This window comes from Aethalodelphis obliquidens, unplaced genomic scaffold, assembly GCF_003676395.1.
Source record: "Aethalodelphis obliquidens isolate GAN/ISIS:26980383/991018 unplaced genomic scaffold, ASM367639v1 scaffold27, whole genome shotgun sequence".
NCBI classification, from domain to species: Eukaryota; Metazoa; Chordata; class Mammalia; order Artiodactyla; family Delphinidae; genus Aethalodelphis; species Aethalodelphis obliquidens.
The window spans coordinates 16,026,983-16,044,831 of NW_020837971.1; the positions used below are offsets into that span (position 1 = coordinate 16,026,983).

Here is a 17,849-nt window from a genome sequence, read left to right on the forward strand (position 1 = left end):
GTCTCCCACCCAGGAATCGGGAGTAGCCTTATGTTGGCAGAATGCTCAGCACGGCTCTCGGCACACAGCCTGCATCCAGCACGCGGCCGCCAAGCCCCAGCTCTGTGCCCAGGTGGGAACACAGCCCAGAGCAGAGGCCCCTTTGAGAAGGAACATCACTGGGGGAACCCGAGGCGCCCACTCTCCTGCATCCAGGCTGACTCTGGGTGTAAGCTCATTGGCCGGGATGCCTGGAGGTGGCAGGCGGAGGAACAAGGAGGGTTACAGTGCGAGGTTGGCACACATCGTAGAGCAGACAGCCTCCTCGATGGCCCGGACTGTCGTGTCCCCAGGGCCAGGCCTCAGCTGCTCACCTGCCTCGGGCAGCAGGTGGGGAGGTCTGGCAGAGACTGGAGGCAGCAGCCAGGCGGGGGCCAGGAAGCTCTCCAAGGCCGGCTCGTCCCACGCGCAGTGACACCCACAACGGTCTCGGTACAGTTCTGGGACCCAGCAGACACTCATAAGCAGCCATCTTTGTTCAGCTCCATTAACCGATCTCCATTAAGGCACCCGGGCCAGGGCAGACCGCAGGAACGCTGGCTGCATTGCACTGGCCGCTGTTCCACTCACTGATAATCCCACCCGAGCAGCAACCCCTACCACGCACACCCTGGCTCCCTGGAAATCCTCAGAACAGGAGCAGGAAATGTGGAGACCCCAAACCTGAGGTCCCAGCAACCCCAAGTCCCAGCATACCATAAGAGCAGCCAGAGGCCCGGGCTCCTCCCGCCATGCAGACCAGATGGCGCTGACACCTGCTTTGCTTTCTGAAAGAAACTCAAGCACTTTTGACTTTCTTCCCCGGCACAATCCAGGGCACTGAGTCATCAGCGTTGTGCCTCCTCCAGACAGCAGCTGGGAGGCCCAGATGTGGGTTGGGACCCTCTACTGTTACAGCCTTGCAGCTGAGCTGACAGCAAAGGAACAGGGCGTGTGGGCGTCACACTGCCACTCGTGCATTTAAAACCCAGGTGGAGTCCGGTCCCCACGAGCTCCTGAGTGGTCCTGAGCTCACACCCAGCTTCTCCTTGGCCTTAACCTTTGTGCCGCCATCGCCATCATGCTAGGCGCCGCTGACCACCGGCGCTCGGTAGCAGCAGCCGCAGTCGCCTGGACCAGCCCTCGAGTCCTCCTGCACCCCACTCCAGTCCCCGGCCCCGCTGCCGCTAGCCAGTCAATTCGCTGCTAGTCCCATGGGTCACGTGAGACAGAGGAGGAGTGTGACGCTCGCTGGGTGACATACTTCAGTAAGCCAGATACTGACGCTTGGGAATTGCATAAAGGGACGAACATGCTAGTTGGCTATGATCTGGTTCCAGAACGCAAAATCACTGCAGGCATGCAGACATTAAATGATTCTGCTAGTGCAGTTCACATCCTAGAGGTTAAGGTCAAAGCATGACCTCATAAGGAAATCTACCCTAACGTCATCCAGGAACCTAGACGAACTTTAAATGAACTAGGAATCTCCACTCCAGAGGAACTGCGCCTTGACAAAGTGTAAACCCCCATGGATGGGCTTCCCAAGGATTTACTGATACTGCTACTTGACTGTAAACAACCACCTAGAAATACTGAAGATAACATACTACCTTACCTGAACAAGTTTTCCTTTTTGAGTACCAAACCATGTAATATATCGATAACTTGGACTTGAATATAAGGAAAATGAGTTTGAACTGAAACAAACAAACAAAAAAAAAACCGCACCCAGGTGTGCTGAACGGAGCAGAGCAGAGAGCAGTTTGGGGAGGAGAGACAGCTGTCCCTGGCTGCCTGAGAGAGTGGAAGGCTGAATTTACAACGTGTCCATATCTGGAGAAAGACCATCTTCCCTGCAGGCGAGAAGTCGTTTCCAAGCTTCAGGGAAGGGAGGCTGTCAGCCTAATCCTAGACAGGAAGGCTGGAGCTGCTGGTGGTTAGGCCAGGGACTCAGAGGAGGGCAGGTGTCTCCTGGGCCCAAAGGCACCAGGTTGCAGCACTGCATGGCTTACCTCTTCTGGCCAAGGAGGCACTGTACACAGCAGGCAGAGAGCCAGGCACTGCTTACCGGAAGTGGTTTCTGATTCCCAAGGTTTCCAGGGATGGCCCCTTCCTACAGGCAGGAGGCACAAACCAGGGCAGCTAGGATTTTTATTCTGTTGTTAAAGGCAAAGCACCACCCTGGCCATAAGTCTAGAGGGCCACAGTGCTGCCTGCCCCGAATCCAGTCCATCCAGTGCGGGAATCAAGCTCCCTCCAGGCTGGGAAGCCTGCTCCACACCCTGTGCTCAGCCCCGGGAGGGGCCCTGGACAAGCTTAGGAGGGCGCTGCTGTGGGTCCGCGCTTCTCTCCTCTGTGCCTGAAGCTGCGCAGTGGGTTCTGGGTTTTCGCCTTCTGTGGGGGCAAAAGTGTGGATTAGCTGTGGCGAGTGGACGTCCGTGTGAGCAAAAGGAGACAGACTCAGAAAAGAGGGTGCCGTTGCCACTTGACAAGCCGTACAGGCCGTGAGCCAAGGACAGGAGCTGCTGTGGACACTGCAGGGGCCCACCTTCTACTTCCTGTAGCTTGAAGAATGAGGAGGGCAGTGGGGACAGAACAGCAGGTCCCCCTTTGCTCCTGAAGCTGCCCCGTGGGTGGCCAAGGCAGAGCCCCAGTACCCACAACCTTGATCAGGGGCCTGGAGTTTGGGGCCAGTCCTCGGGACTTCTCCCTCCTGAGGGCAAGGGGCAAGCACATCCTGGCGACAATGGAGCAAGGTGAGAGGGGAGCCCTGCAGCTGTCACCGAGGCCCCAGGGGACATACCTTGGCCTTCTTAGAGGAAGGGGGCTTCTTCCGCTTCTTGTGAGGGCGGAGGAGGCCGCGAAGAGCAGGAGGAACTGGAAGAGATATCTGGCTCAGCGGCCACTGCCCACCCCGTGCGCCAGCTCCAGCCCCTCTCCTCAGCCAGCGTCTGAGAGCCCGCCAGCTCCACCCTCCAGCTGGCTCCACCCTCCAGCTGGCTCCACCCTCCAGCTGGCTCCACCCTCCAGCTGGCTCCACCCTCCAGCTGGCTCCCAGGGTGCTCTCTCCCACTCTGAGCCAGTGCCTGGCACTCCAGTACACACTTAAAATGCCTAAGAACACACGACTATCTATTATCACACATGCACAGGGCCAGAAGAACAGCTATCCCCAGGGGTGGGATTCTGGGGACTTTCACCGTCTAAAACACTTCTTTACAGTATTTAGATTTGTCTCAGTAAATGTGTAACAGAGAAAAGAAAATGCTGGGACTTCCCTGGTGGTTCAGTGGTTAAGACTACGCTCTTCGAATGCAAGGGGGGCCCGGGTTAGATCCCTGGTCAGGGACCTAGTTCTGTATGCCGCAACTAAGAGCCCACATGCTGCAACTAAAGATCACGCATGCCACAACGAAGATCCTGCGTGCCACAACTAAGACCCAGTGCAGCCAAATAAGTATTTAAAAAAAAAAAAAAAAGGAAAGAAAATGCTGCTGAAACAAAAAAACCCTACATGTAATTTCATCCTATGTGGCCCCTCCTCCCATATCCTTCCTCACCTGTCAGGTGCCACCATCACTGCTCGTGACCTGCTACATGATCCCTGGGCTCTGCTGTCACTCCCAACTGCCCAACAGCACAGGGTCCCATCCGGCCAGGCCACACAGGTCGTGACAGGCCTCTGGGCATCACACCGCCACACCCTCCCACGTCACCTTGACCCCTTTAGGTCACACGCTTCTGGCAATGACTTTGCTCCTTTGTGACAGAGAGGATGGAGTTCCCTCCTGAGGCAGGAGATAGATGAGCCCCAGGTTAGCCATTTACAACTAGCCTCCTGTTTACACTTTGAAAATAAAGATGATAATAATAGGAACAGGATAAGCAGCTGGACTTTGTCTCCTGTGGACACCTCAAGGTAACGGGAATGGCAGGAACAGAGAGGGGTTAAGCGCTGCTTAGGTAAAAGATAAGGAAACCACATATTTCCCATTCTTGGGGTCCAGGAGACCTCCCAAACTATGCATGAGCAAACAGTTCCTCAGGGGAGGGGGCGCTAGACCATAATATGGTCTGCTAACCTCCCCAACACCCTCGTGCTGGAATCCACCTTGGCTAAAAGATGCATGCGCACATCCGGCAGGGCCTTGAGTCCAACCAGGTATGGACCTGGAGCCAGATAAAGCAAGATGACTGGCCAGATGAAACTGGAAAGCTGCCTCCACACAAGTGACTTGAAGCACCCCAAAAGCTCCCGGCTGGCTCGTGCTCTCTCTCTCGAGCCCACCCATGTTTCTCTGCACCCATCTTCCCTCCTAATAAAACTTTACTTACCTCACTACTTTCTGCTGAATTTTAAAGAATTGCTGAACTCTTTCTTCAAAGCAGACAAAAGCCAGGGCCCTGCTCCTAGGCACTACTAGTCTCTGGTGGTCTAGGGGCTAGGATACGCCCCTCTCACCATCACGGTCCGAGTTCGACTCCCGCTCAGGGAACTGAGATCCCACCTCAAGCTGCCACTCCCAAGAGCACTCCCACCCCCTCTCCCCCCTCCTTTCTCACTCCGCAGACCAGGACCCCGGCTGGTGTCCCCTATAGCTCACTGTCCTGGGGGAAGTTGGTATTTTCCCGTATCTCCTGGATCCTTCCCTTCCACTCGCTGGGGCCTCTCCTGCCACACCTGCCAGTTTATGCCAATCCAGCGGGGTGCTGGGGAAGGGGGTCTGCACTCACCACTCCTCTTCCTTAACCCACTTTAAGCATCTTCAGCATAAAAGTCACACATACTCGTTACCAAAGACACAAGGGACATCGTTACCCAGGTGCAAATGGAGCCAGGCTCCTGAACACCTCAGCTGGGCTTTGGCCTCCTCTACATCATAGAAACCATCTCAGGGTCCATTCTTGTCCTCACAGCTGCAACCCAGACATCCCTCGTCCCCACAAGGTCTGTTCTCTGTCCCCTCTGCCAACTGTTCTAGGGACTCCAGCCACCTCCCACCCCCCGGCTTGGCCCGGTCACTAATCCCGAGTCTTCTCCAGCACCAGCAGCACTGCCTCTTACCTGCGACACCCCACCCCCACCCCCGCACCTGGTCACCCCCTTCCACACCCAGGCGGCTGCTTGGCCAGGTACTGGCTCGCACTTTCACTGGGCCAGGCTCTGGGGCGAAAACCCCTGGCCTTGAATGCCCGGTTTCCTGTCTCCCCAACAGAGACAGCAATGCCTACCCAGGAGGCTGTGCGGCTCAGTTCAAGCGAGTGAACAGAGGTGCGTTTGTGTCTGTGTGCATGCTTGCTGCCCCGTCCCCGTGGTCCTGTGTCAGCCCAGTGCACGGCAGCTGAGGGACAAACGCCCACCGCGTCCCCCAGCCCTGCTCACCCAGGTAGTCAGGGACGTGGCCCAGGTGGGGCTTCACCACAGCGGGGTGCAAGGGTAGGTCGTGCCGCAGCAGCTGGAGATCCCTGGGGTTGTCTTCAAAGTACGTCTGGCAGGGGAGAGAAGTGGGCACTGCGGGGTCAGTCCTCCTTCTGCAATTTCACAGGGGAGTTTCTGAACTGGTAATCGGTCTTCCAGAATTTCAAGGGCTAAGGTCTCACACCGCCTTCATCTGTGGTCACCTGGTCCCCCTCCAGAGCCAGCTCCAGACCTGGTTTCTCACCTCCCCTCAAGTGCTCTGCACACATGGGAAGGCATGTGTCCCCATTCCCACTCCCCTTTCTGTGGGGAGGTCAGGAGCCTGCCACACCCTCCTCACTGATCATCACCCCACGGGCCGTCCTGCACTGACACACAAACAGCCGCCTCTTCCTTTTCTGTGTAACACGCACCGCGTGGATGCACCCGACTTGGCTTCCTGCGTCTCTGTGGAGGACTCCCGGGTGTTTCCACCTAGGGAATCATGACGAACACGGGCACACGTGCGACTGTGCACGTCAAGAAAATAAACTCCAGGAGCTGTGATTCTGATGGACACGGCCACTGTCCACCACAGAGGCCAGGCTGGCTCACCTCCTAACAGGACAGCTGGCGTCCTTCACCCGCTCTTGGCCTGTTTCCTCCCCACCGACCTGCTGAAGGCACAGCTAGCTGTCCAGTTCACTGCCTCTCACGCTCATAGCTGGGCCAGCCTCCTGGAAGGGCGATGTCCTGAAGCCTCGCCCCTCCCTCCCCACGGCCCCTCACCTTGAGCTTCTCGGAGTGCAGAAGCTCCTCCTTGATCTCCTTCAGCCTCGCCTCGCGGATGGCTTGTTTAGTCACTGAGCGCATGGCGTCCTGGGGGCAGACACCGAAGGTCAAGACGGCGGGGCTGTGAGCCAGCCCTCCTGCCGTGCTGGGGTGCTCAGCAGCAAGGGCCTGACGCTGGGTCCTAGAGAAGCTCCGAGCACTCCCGACCCCAGGGGGCCCCGCTCACCCTGCAGCGGTAGCGGAAGCCCTCGATCTCCTCCATGCGGAACTGGTAGGGAAGCAGGACGGGGGCTCCACTCCCTGTGGAGGAGATGGCAGTGAGGCTCCCCTGGGCTGAATGCTCAGGCTGGGGTCTAGTGGGGGCCTACTGCTTAGAGGTAGGGGTGAGGCACCCCTCACGCTGGGGCGAGGCAGCCAGGGAGCCAGCCCACTCCTTCCCCGCAGTGCACACGTGCGCAAAAACACCTGGGTCTCACGGACAGTTCACAACAGGCGATCCACTCTGCTGTGGCCAGGGCAGCTTGTTGTCCCCACGTCCTGGGTTCCTGTCACATCTCTCAGCCTCAGGACCTGCCCACCTGCCCACTCTCCTCCTTCCAGGCCACTCCAGCCACGAGGTACCCGTGATGACAGCCGCGGAGCACTAAGGAGCACCAGCCCTTTCCGTCAGACACCGGTCTGTCATAGTAGCGTCCTGGGTCACTCGATGTTTACAAAAGAAGATGGGGCGGGGGGGCGGGGTTTGGCGGTGCAGCAGGGGCTTCACCCATTTCAGGTAAGGAAACCAGGGCACAGAGAAACAAGGCCCAGAGTCGTCCCTCGATCCGCCGTCACGCAGTGCCCCAGGCCACCTTCTACACAAGCCCAGGGCTCAATGCCAGGCGGTGAGCATGTCCTTTCTCGGCCCATGTGGCGAGCAGCAGTGAGGCCCCACAGGAAGCCCAGGCTGGACCCTCCACCCATAACCTGCTGGATGGTGGAGCAGCCCTGCCCAGCCCCGGCTAGCGTGCCCTTCCTGCAGCCTGGAACGCCGCCTGGCTGCCCCGCTACAGCATGACCTCCCGAAGGCTCCAGCGCAGAAACCCCCCAGCAGCCCCCTCTCCCAGGGTCTCCTCTGAGATGCCACCAGTCCCACCCTGTCTCCCAAACCTCTTCCCTTGGCCCTTCTGCCCCATGAGGCAGAGAATAAACATGACTTTGGCCAATTACACGACGGCTCTGGACCTCAGCTGGCTTGACTGTGAAGGGGGGCAGTGCCTGCCACCCAGGGAAAGGCAAGGACAGGTGGAGCGACATGGCGCACAGCATGGCCAAGTGTGCGGGCGGCTGCTGCTTGTGCCGGTGTCCCTGCTGCCATCACCACCACCGGGTCTACGGTGTCATGGCAGAAGCCTGGCCCTGGCACAGGCCAGTGAGAGCTGGGCTCTTACCTCCGCTGAGAAGCTCCTCGATCTTGCCCAGATGGGGCTGCTCCGTGGGCAGCACGAAGGTCAAGACGATGCCTGGGTTGTTGGCACGTGCCGTCCTGCAAGGAGAGACGGCCCAGCCCGTGTCTCTGGCTATATGTCCTGCAGTGTGTCCTCCGTCCAGGTGCCCAGCCCGCCACACTCCATTTCTCCTACCTGCCGGCCCGATGTATGTAGGCCTCGGGGGTGGGGGGGAGATCAAAGTTGAGCACAGCACACACGTGGTGGAAGTCTATGCCGCGGGCCACACCAGCCTCCGGATCAGCGGCCCTGCAGGAAAACACCCCGACCTCAGACAGACCCCTCCTCTCCTCCAAGGCCACGTTCTCAAGCTTATTTAATCCACAAAATCTCTACACAAAGCCTTGTATGGAACTACAGGACCCTGACACGTGTAAGACTCTTAAGCATCTGAACTGGAACAGGAACTAGGGTAGTGGGGGCAGCCAAACCGGGCTCTGACCTCAGCTCTGGGGCAACACTGCCCACCGTCAATCCGATAACAATTCCCAGCCAGCCAACCCGTTAGGCAGACAGAGACTGGGGACTCCTCTTTCCCCCTAAGAAAGATCCTTCCCAAAAGTCACAGCCACTGGAGGCTGGGCCACCTCCCCTCACAGGATGATGACGTGCCAACAAACCAGGCAGTCTGGCCCTTCATGCTGCCCATGCAGCACGTGTGTTGGCCCTTCACTCCCTGCCCACAAAGGCTGAAAAGCGGGTCTCCCTGGGGAGGGCTGGGAGAAGAGAAGCACGGACTCACCTGTTCCGCTTGGGTCCTTTGCCCCGATGCTTGCCCTTGACTGGAGGCCCCAAAACTTCAGCATCTGTTGCTATGACGCAGTCATAGAAGCCTTGGTTGAACTGTGAGATGATGTGGCACCTGTGGCCCGAGAGCAGACGGAAGTGAGCCCCAAGAGCAGGCTGGAGGTCCCTCTCCTGCCCCCTGCTTGGTCATAACGGTCACCCTTCCTGACTCTTCCCTCTTCTTCAACTCTTCCCCGACTTAATCTTTGTGCCTCAACCTCCTCAAATGAAGATGGAATTACAGTAGGTACCGCAGAGTTGTGACAGATAAAGTCAGCGAGGATCAGTCAAGCCCAGAGCCTGGGCACGATCTTCAACCAAAACATGGGAGATGGCACACCTGGAGCGCAGCGGGAGCTCTCCATTGAGCACACAGGCGGGGATGCTGAACTGCTCCAGGAACAGGCGCAGCCGGTAACTCCGCTCCATTGTGTTAACGAAGAGCAGAGACTTTCCCCGAATCAACGACAGTTTGAGCAGGGCATACAGCAACAGAAATTTGTCTTCCTCAGTCTCACAGACCACCTGAAACTGCTGTAACTGGTCTGGCCCTGGCAGCTGGGACTCCTGTAACTTGAGGGTAACCTAGGGGAGGACAGGCCTGTGGTCAGGAAAGAAAAGAAGACAGAAATGCTACTGCAAGCCACTGGCTCACCAACCACAGCACAAACGTGTTAGTGCAGGGCACCGTGGGTCCCCTCCAACTGTGTAATGTAAGAATTCAAAGCATGCTAACCGTTGTAGTGTACAGAGAACATCAAACTACAAAACTACAAACATTTGGGGCACAGAACAAAGAGAAACATGCTATAAATGACTGTAGTGAGGAGAGAACCCCTATAGCAGCAACCTTCCTGAAGAGTAAAGTTCACATAAGGTGAGAACTTTAGCCCTGCTGCTCAAAGTAGCCTTTGTGCCCCTTGGGGGTCCCTTCTCAGGCTTTAGGCAAAGCATGGTTTGAAGCTCCTAGCGGACATCTGGAGCTACATAGTGATTTTAGGTTGGGGGACAGGGGGATGGTTACAACTACCGGCTTCTAGCACATCAGAACCAGGAATGCTAAACCAATAATTTCCCACCCCAAATAACAAAGGGTTCCTTTGAGAAGGGAGAAGCAAGTCCTTTTGAGTTTCATGTCAACGCCTCTAGATGCTTCCAAAGGTCCCTTACCGGGTTATGCAGTACCAGCTCCTTGAGTGCTTGTACGTCCTCATTAAAAGTAGCCGACATCAGAAAAGCCTGGTAAATCCGGGGCAAGTGACTAAAATGAAACAGAGCCCCATCAGACGCCAGCTCCAAAGCCTCTAACTGTGGCAGATGAACTGCCCCCTCGCTCTAGGTCCTAGTGTCTATTCACAACCCCTTTTCCTTACCAGAGAAGACTCTTGAGTTCCTCCTCAAAGCCAAAGGAGAAAAGAAGATCAGCCTCATCGACCACCAGCAGCTCCAGGGAGTCTTGCAGTTTCAAGTTGTCTTGTTGCAAGTGGTTTAATATGCGGGATGGGGTCCCCACCACTACATCGGGCTTCTCCATCAGTACAGCTCTGCAGGTGGGCAACACCTCAGTATTGGGGAGAGGGTAGCAGCTGGGATCTCATCCTGGATTAGGATCACATCCCAGTGCAAACTCATTCCCCTACAGCCCTGTTGCTTTCACCCACCTCTGAGAGGCTGAGTCTTCAGCGGCTGAGACATTGGCCACCCGGATGTCTCGAGCACAGTAGGCAGCCAGCTGTTGAATCATGGACTGGGCCTGCCGTGCCAGTTCCTTGGTCGGCACAAGGACAAGGGCTCTCACAGCCTGCTCTACCGCGGGGCCTGTCTGCAAGAGACGAATTAAAGACTTCAGCCGGTCGGTTCATGTCATCACAGCCACCGCATGCTTCTCTCTACCTCTTCCAGACAATCTGACCCAACTGCTGTGGCTTCCTCACAACAATCCAGTTGTGGTCTGGTCATCCCTTCACTTACTTTACCCACCTCTGAATGTAGATAGAAGACTTTTCCCAGGCACTGACCTCAAATAGGATAACTTACTTCATGGTTACAAAGTTACTTAAAATGTACTAATTACGACATTGGCTTTTCTGGAGGAGAAAATGTGCCTACTTTTTATAGTATAAACAAGAGAAAGCGATTTACTCAAGATTACACAAAGAACGGTGGTCGCAGGGCCCGGACTTAGAACCCAAGTAACCTGAATCCCAGGCCAGAGCGTTTTACCCCAAAACCACCAGGTTCTCTCAGACCACGCTTCACGGGTAAGAGGTCAAAAGAAAACCCGGTTCTTGGGAAAGACTTGGGTGCGTGCGGGGTGCGGGCACAGCTTTCCAAGAGGGCACAACGCAACTCAGACGCCTGCTGCTCCCTTTCCCGGCCCCTCCCCCGACTCACCGCCTTCTTGTGGAGCAGATGCTGCAGCATCGGAATGGCATAAGCGGCGGTCTTCCCTGAACCCGTGCGGGCCCGAGCCAGGAGGTCCTTCCCCTCCAGGGCCAGTGGGATGGCCTTTTCCTGGATCAGCGTGGGTCGCGACCAGCCCAGGTCGGTGACGGCCTAGAGGAGACAAGGGACGGCTCAGGCGGCGCGCTGCCCTGCCGCCGCCCCTCTCCACGTCAGCCCGGCTCCTCAGCCCTCCCCGGTACCTGTAAGAGCCGGTGGTCCAGGCCCATGTGTTCAAAGCCCAGCGTTTCGGGATCCTCCATGCTGCTGCTCTGTAGTGACAGCGCGCACGCGCGACAGGAAGAGCACGCGATGACGCGTGGGCTTGTCAAAGCAGCAACCAATCAGCTTCAAAGGAGTCAGCACGTCCCGGAAGTGGGCTTCCGGTGTTACGCGGAGTGCTGCGGCTGCGGTGGCTTGTGCGGCCGGGGGTCTCGGGGAGGGGCGGCGAGGGGCGGCGAGGGGCGGCGAGGGGCGGCGAGGGGCGGCGAGGGGCGGGGACCCTCCCCTCGGGTCCTCGCCGGTTCCCTGACACGACCTCCAAGTGGCGTGCTAGGTTAAGGTTACCAGCTGCAGGGGCAGGCTCGCCCTAGCAGTAATGCCAGCATTAGTTATATTGACAAATACATAAATGTTTAGAGTGTTCGTCTGTGTACTACCTAAGAACAGGCATGCTGCGGGTGGTAGCTTACCACGTTCGGGAAACACTGGTGAGTCCTGCGCCCTTTCCTACCATTATGCATCTGGGAGATCTCTGTCAGGTTTATCTGTAAGCACTAATTGCTCTGCCACCTGCTGTACTCAGGAAAAGTGCACCAGCATATGTGTTCCAGGGCTGTTTGCCTGTAGCAGTGGTGGGAACCGTGGGAATCTGTAACGGGGCAATGGCTTTGAGAGTAGAAAGCGACGCTGGGTGTACCAGCATATAACAGAGGTCACCGAGGCTGGGCTAAGGTTCAGGGCCACAGGCAATCCAAAGGACAGGCCATAGCAATTGGATTGTACAAGGATGAAGGTTGGAAGACTGAGTGGCATAAGAAACAAAAAGGTAGGTTGCTCTGGGGTTCCCAAACCTAGCAGCCCATGTTGCCTGCACAGCTTGGTTAAAAATAAGAATTCTTGGGAGTTCCCTGGTGGCCTAGTGGTTAGGATTCCGGGTTTTCACGCGGTGGCCCAGGTTCAATTCCTGTTTGGGGGAACTGAGATCCCACAAGTGGTGCAGCGCGGCCAAAAACAAAAAGTTTTCTTAGTCCCCACCTGTATTAGTTTCCTATTGCTGCTGTAACAAATTACCATAAACTTAGTGGCTTAACACAAACTTATTATCTTATGGTTCTGTAGGTCAGCAGTCTGAGGAGGACTCACTAGGCTGAAATTACAATGTTGGCAGGGCTGCATTCCCTTCTGGAGGCTCAAGAGGAATCATCCCTTTTTTGCCTCTCCCACCTTGGCTTGTGGCCCCCTTCCTTTATCTTCAAAGCTGTTAATGGAGGGTTGGATCCTCACCTCACATCACTGCAACTTTCTTTTGCCTCCCTCTTCCATTTTTAAAGAAACTTTGTTATGATATTGGGCCCACCCCAATAATCCAGGATAATCGCCGTATTTTAGAGGCAGATGATAGCAACCTTAATTCCTCTTTGCCATGTTTGGTAACATAGTCACAGGTTTCAGGAATTAGTACATCTAACTGGACATCTTTGGGAGGCTATTATTCTGCCTACCACACCACCCCAAACATAAACCTACTTAAACAGCTGGACCTGAGTGTTGCCCAGGAATCTATATTGACGAGTTTCTCACATGACCCTATAAATCTCCTCTGACGTGGGCCCAGCATGAGAGCCAGAGGTTAGGCTCTGGCTGTTGTTAGGGTGAGAACTGAGAGCCATTCATGCACCACAGGTAAAGTGGGGCTGGGACCAAAAGATGGAGATGGGAACTACCAGTCCGAGTGAGAGCTGGGGACTGGGCCAGGGATGATGGGATGAGTAGAATGGCTCCTACGCCCCACCCCCTTTTTGTGGTAAGGAGGTAGAAGGCTGTTTGATAAGGGTGTTATATAACCTAAGAAAGCAAGACTTTCAGAATGGAATCAAGGTAGTACTGGGGGGGGGGGAAGAAAATCACCAGAATTCCTTGGATGTAGCCGAACTTTCAGAAACATCTTCCTAGGCCATAATGTGTCTGAATACCACACACCAGTATGGAAATCCTTCTTTTCCCCATAGCCACCACCTATTAGCCTGTCCTCTGGCAATCGAGATTCCAAGTGCCCATCAGTGTAAAGGTGTGCTATACTCCCACCTTTGTCCTCACTCCACTCCCCTTCCTATCAAAAGATTCACAGGAGGAGAAACTGAGGACACACTGATGTATCAGCATAATTAAGATGCACAGCTGGACAGACTGTTGAAGGCCACCCCAGCTCTTCTGTGTAGTTTCCTGTATTCCCACAGTCCAGGCTCCAGTGTCTGATTAGCTGGCTAGATTCCTAGTAACAGCCACAGAGCAGAAATGTGTTCCCTTCCTGACACATCCCATGGTCCCCAAGAGGCTCAGGCCAGAGGTCCACACGCTGACTAGTTCCAAGGCTACCTGATTTTCCCTGTGTTAATTCTATGAAGACAATTAAGAACTATTTTAAATATCCAAAGAATTTTGGAAGAGTCATTTATGGCATTTCACCTCACTGGACCGTTAACGTGGCCATCCAGAATTAGAATTTTTAAAATATCTACAAAAATATTAAATGACAAAGCCTATACAACTAAATTGCATATACTTTTTTTTTTTTTTTTTTTTTTTTTGCGGTACGCGGGCCTCTTACCGCCGCGGCCTCTCCCGTCCCGGAGCACAGGCTCCGGACGCACAGGCCCAGCGGCCATGCCCTGCCGCTCCGCGGCACGTGGGATCCTCCCAGACCGGGGCACGAACCCACGTCCCCTGCATCAGCAGGCGGACTCCCAACCACTGCGCCACCAGGGAAGCCCTAAATTGCATATACTTTTATAAGTGAAAGTAGGCACACACGTGGAATAGTATAGAACATAAAGAGAAAAACAAGAAGGGCAGAATTTAGTTTTGTACGTCAGATAAATAATGTATTTTAAGTAAATAAAACCACGAAATAAAACGTCAAGAATGGGCAACTAAGGGCATTAAGCTTTATACAGCAGAAGGGCATGAGGGAAGTACACTAAGATGTGTTTAAATTTATGATTCCAGGGAGCTAAGAAACGGGTACGTAATCTCCTCACAGGATTCCTTGCTGACAGGTCTACTTGGTTGAGCTCTGTGAATGGCTGAGCCACCACCCTGTCCGTTCCCTCAACCCCAGAGTCTCCAGTCAGGCCAGGCTCTAGCACCACAAGCCCACATGCTGAAATCCACTCCGGGTCAGCCGCAGAGGCACCCAGACCAAGAGCCTTTCCTCCATTTCCCTTTGTGCCTCCCCTCTGCCCACAGCCTCTTATTTCATTTCAAACACAGCTACTACAACACGCTTTATTTCACTGGAAAAATCTGTATAAAGAACCAAATCTGGTTCCCATGAAGAAAACATTTACCACAGCTTAAATAAACGTTAAGGGAAATGGGAGGGTAAGAGTGCCCTGCCTTGTACTAGCTCTGTCACTGCCTCAGTCTGAACTCAGGCCCTGTGTGACGGAAATCACAGGTGTCCCAGAGAATTCTCTGCCTGGCCCTCTGATTAGGCCTTGAGAGCAGCTGTCATGTCTGCTTTCTGGCCCTGAGAACTGAAATCCTGAGAGCTGCCATGGTAGTTAGTTATCAAGAATGCATTGGTAAACAATGCAGAAGAGACTGCATTGGTGTTTTCAGCTAGTCACACAAAGGCAGTGACACTTCAACTAGGAAGGAAAATATATAATTTTATCAAAAAATAGTTCTAATATATAGAAAAACATTTCAATCCTCTGGGGCCTTTGCCCCTTATTTACATTCACGAAGCCACTGAGTGAACCCAGGACTGACAGGGGAGCAGTGAGGTGGGGCCTCCTCGGTGGGGCATTTTGGTCGCCTACTTTCTAAGCAGACGAAGAGAGAGGTTAAAGCAGTAGGAGAGACATTTGCTCATTTTGTGACAGGATGGAGAGGAATCACTAGTGGCGAAAGCAGCAAGACAGTCCTGGGTCAGTTCTGACTCCCCACAAACCCCAAGACAGATCTTTGAAAGCTTGGACCAATGTCCTGTGTCCTTGAGAACCAGTGTTGTTAACAAGTGGCTGATCTGAATGCTTTGTTGCCATGGAACCAATGTGGCTTATATTCTTTTTTTCACTGTTTCTTCCCTCAAAATCCAGATGGATAAGGTATTGGGTGGGGAAAGTACCAAACAACTGAGGTGACAGGAAAGGGTCATATGGAGAGGGCACTACACCAGCTTCTTGGCCTCAAAGAAGCTCTTGAGGTGACGCATCTGCCAGATGCCAGTGAGGATGAGGATGGCGGTCTGAGCGATGGACCACCACAGGACTCTCTGGTTGGTGCTCTCACTGATCAGACGGAAGCGCTCTTCACGATACTGCATAGGACAATGGACCCAGGATTAAATGTGTAGGAGAGACAGTCCCAGCATTTGTGAGGCCCCTCCCTCCTGTGCAACGACTCAATTGTGGGACCAAACGCCTTTTGAAATGCTGCCTCTGGTTCCCCTGGAAGTGCCCCAAGGAAGTGACATGCTGCCCCTCCACAAGCATCTCTGCTAGGACAGAAATCACGCTCTTACCATTTCAGCAAGATCCCAATGTAAAGAGGTAGGCAATGGCTATTGATAGCGTGTGAACTGTCCTCTCTACCCTTTATTCTACGGAGCTGAAAAAACGGCTGATAGCCCTTCGTTCCAGTCTTTGAACAGCTGATCTCCCAAGCAGGGAAGGCCCCAGGCAGAAACTTCCAGTAAGTGTAGTGGGTATAAAGGTCAACTGCCATGTCCAAGTACAGTGACATGCCCTTACCCTTTGGTAATCCTGCTCCTTCTGGATCTGTTCCACCTGATCCAGCAACTGGCGGGCTCGGAGCTGCAGCTCTGTCAGTTTATCCTTGGCAGCAATCTCGGGGTAGTTGTTGGCATGCTCCCCGACCTGGATGTCTAGATGCACACGCTAGAAGGAAACAGGGTTGGACCCCAAAGTCGTAAGGTCAGAGACACTCTGTGGTTATGGTGTCTAAGTGGTGGGACCTCCGATGGTCTGTTCCAGGCTATGGAACCCACTCTTGTCCCTGGCTGTGGGACAGAAGGGCAACGTCTATTTCTTGCTTGTGACTGTGCCAGAAAGTGTTACAAATGATAAGCGTAATAAATCAAAATTTTGTAACCAAGTGAGAGATTCTGAGCTATGGCCAAAGAGAAAATTCTCTTACCAGTCTGCCGCCAGCAAAGAGAGCCATCCTGGTAGAGTTGGAGTGCAGGCAGATCTGATGGTCACCAGGAGTGTGGGAAGTGAAGGTGAAGCGGCCCTCTGAGCCATACTGCCGGGACAGCACCACCTGCAGCACAGCAGTCAGTGAAAGCCCCCGCCTCTACTCTGACCTCTCCAAGTGCAAGCTCATGTCTTCTGAGCTCTGTCCACCCCAAGAGCTCTAGTGAAGGTGGCCTTACCTTGCCTTCAGGGTCCTTCACCTCCACATGCATGCCCAGGCCGGGGGTCGAGGGTAGGAAGATCTCCTTCTGCTTATCCCACATTTGGGTGCGGTAGTTCCCTGCGGAGCAGACGGAGCTGTCACAACCTACCTAGTCCGTCTGGCTCCCACGCTCCGCGGGGCGCCGCAGTCCCCAGGACGCCGGGCAGGGGGCACTGCTCCCCCGGCCACGGTCCGGCGTCCACAGGGCGCCGCTAGGAGCGGGGAGCCGGACCGCGTCGGGAGGACACGCAGGGCCCTGTCCACCCTCGCCCCGCCTGACCGATAACCATGGTCTCGTCGGGGATTTCCTCGATGAAGCAGCGCTTTTCGGTCTCGCCGATGTGGAAATAGAGCCCTCGGGCGCCCGGCGCGCACAGCGCGATGAGCAGCAGCGCCAACAACCCCATTGCCCGCCGACGCCCAGCCCCAACACCTGCCAACGCGCGCCCCTCCGCCCAGGGCGCATGCGCGCACCTGCGCCCAGCTCTCAAACGACGCAGCAAGACCCGGCGCAGAATACGCGTGCGCGGTGCCTCCCTCCCTGCGTCCGCTCTGCCCCGCCTCGCGTGCGTCTTCCAGGCCAGGATGCACAGCCGAGGGGAGGGTGCGCACGCGCAGGACGCTCGGGGCTTCCCTCCCGCTCTCTGGCTGCGCAGTCTGTTTGGTCACCGGCCAACGAGCGGTTTATACCCAGTGCGCATGCGCGCGCCTACGCCCCGCTGCCAGTAAACGCGGCACGGCGGAGTGGAGAGTAAGCGTGGACCGACGCTTTCTTTGCAGATCCTGCTTAGAGTTCTGCTGGCCTGCGCCGGGGCTTGTGTCCCAGATCTGGACGGTTGGAGGGCGGGCCCCAGATCTGGAAGATTGGGTCCCCCGGGGCGTCCGGACTCGGGGTCCGCGCAAGGCGGGAAAGTCGGAGCCCAGGGGCCGACGGGCACTTCCCGAGACCCAGGCTGGGCGGGTGTCGGTGTGAGAGCCCTTCTGGCGTGCAGGGGCCTTAGGCGCGTCCGGTGCCGCCTGGAGGAGAGGCCCGCCCGGCCTTTGGAGTCCCTGACCCGGGAGAGGAGGCCTTGCCTGGATGGGGCTGCAGTCCAGCCGACAGGAAACGACATTCCGAGCCAGTGGGGCTCCAACAGGCTTTTAGGTGTTCCTGATTTTAGGAGTTTGTCGGGTTTTTTTGCATGCGATGTCGGTGTTGCAGTGGTTATTTTCTGACACTCCCCTGCTAGGGGTACACACTGAAGTATCCACAGATAGTCACCCGGGGGTGCTGACCT

The 17,849-nt window shown here is 55.4% G+C and overlaps 2 protein-coding genes, 1 long non-coding RNA gene and 1 pseudogene across 4 annotated transcripts; 2 read left to right on the plus strand and 2 right to left on the minus strand.

Moving 5' to 3' along the window:
• The first annotated feature begins 382 nt into the window (after window positions 1–382).
• LOC113629535 (cytochrome c oxidase subunit 5A, mitochondrial pseudogene) lies at window positions 383–1,737 on the plus strand (annotated as a pseudogene).
• A 417-nt stretch (window positions 1,738–2,154) lies between these two features.
• On the minus strand, window positions 2,155–11,255 carry DDX56 (DEAD-box helicase 56). Of its 2 annotated transcripts, XM_027124026.1 has the most exons (14): window positions 11,130–11,255; window positions 10,879–11,040; window positions 10,146–10,306; window positions 9,858–10,028; window positions 9,655–9,745; window positions 8,825–9,069; window positions 8,441–8,560; window positions 7,834–7,947; window positions 7,642–7,736; window positions 6,438–6,511; window positions 6,209–6,298; window positions 5,405–5,510; window positions 2,825–2,898; window positions 2,155–2,415 (listed from the first exon to the last, which is right to left on the minus strand). In XM_027124026.1, exons 1-14 carry the CDS (start codon window positions 11,187–11,189, stop codon window positions 2,338–2,340), a joined length of 1,641 nt encoding a protein of 546 aa, XP_026979827.1. In that variant the 5' UTR covers window positions 11,190–11,255; the 3' UTR covers window positions 2,155–2,337. The 2 variants fall into 2 exon arrangements, 1 of the variants encoding a protein (XP_026979827.1); XR_003436591.1 differs by lacking the exon at window positions 2,155–2,415 and having other exon boundaries at window positions 2,880–2,898; window positions 5,405–5,553.
• Window positions 11,256–11,424: 169 nt separating this feature from the next.
• On the plus strand, window positions 11,425–12,688 carry LOC113629536 (uncharacterized). The gene is made up of 2 exons (XR_003436593.1): window positions 11,425–11,636; window positions 12,268–12,688. It is a non-coding gene; the product is annotated as an uncharacterized LOC113629536 (long non-coding RNA).
• Window positions 12,689–14,417: 1,729 nt separating this feature from the next.
• On the minus strand, window positions 14,418–17,066 carry TMED4 (transmembrane p24 trafficking protein 4). The gene is made up of 5 exons (XM_027124027.1): window positions 16,853–17,066; window positions 16,550–16,650; window positions 16,312–16,437; window positions 15,906–16,052; window positions 14,418–15,472 (listed from the first exon to the last, which is right to left on the minus strand). The coding sequence occupies exons 1-5, from the start codon at window positions 16,977–16,979 to the stop codon at window positions 15,323–15,325; spliced, it is 651 nt and encodes a 216-aa protein (XP_026979828.1). The 5' UTR covers window positions 16,980–17,066; the 3' UTR covers window positions 14,418–15,322.
• Window positions 17,067–17,849: the final 783 nt, after the last annotated feature.

Coding starts and splice junctions, on each gene's coding strand:
- DDX56 (XM_027124026.1), bottom strand. CDS start 11,189: ATGGAGGATCCCGAAACGCTGGGCTTTGAACACATGGGCCTGGACCAC. Junction 6,512..7,641: donor CGAGGAGCTTCTCAGCGGAG/GTAAGAGCCCAG, acceptor TCTCCTCCACAG/GGAGTGGAGCCCCCGTCCTG. Junction 2,899..5,404: donor CCACGTCCCTGACTACCTGG/GTGAGCAGGGCT, acceptor TATCTCTTCCAG/TTCCTCCTGCTCTTCGCGGC.
- TMED4 (XM_027124027.1), bottom strand. CDS start 16,979: ATGGGGTTGTTGGCGCTGCTGCTCATCGCGCTGTGCGCGCCGGGCGCC. Junction 16,651..16,852: donor CGACGAGACCATGGTTATCG/GTCAGGCGGGGC, acceptor TCTGCTCCGCAG/GGAACTACCGCACCCAAATG. Junction 16,438..16,549: donor TGAAGGACCCTGAAGGCAAG/GTAAGGCCACCT, acceptor GCTGTGCTGCAG/GTGGTGCTGTCCCGGCAGTA.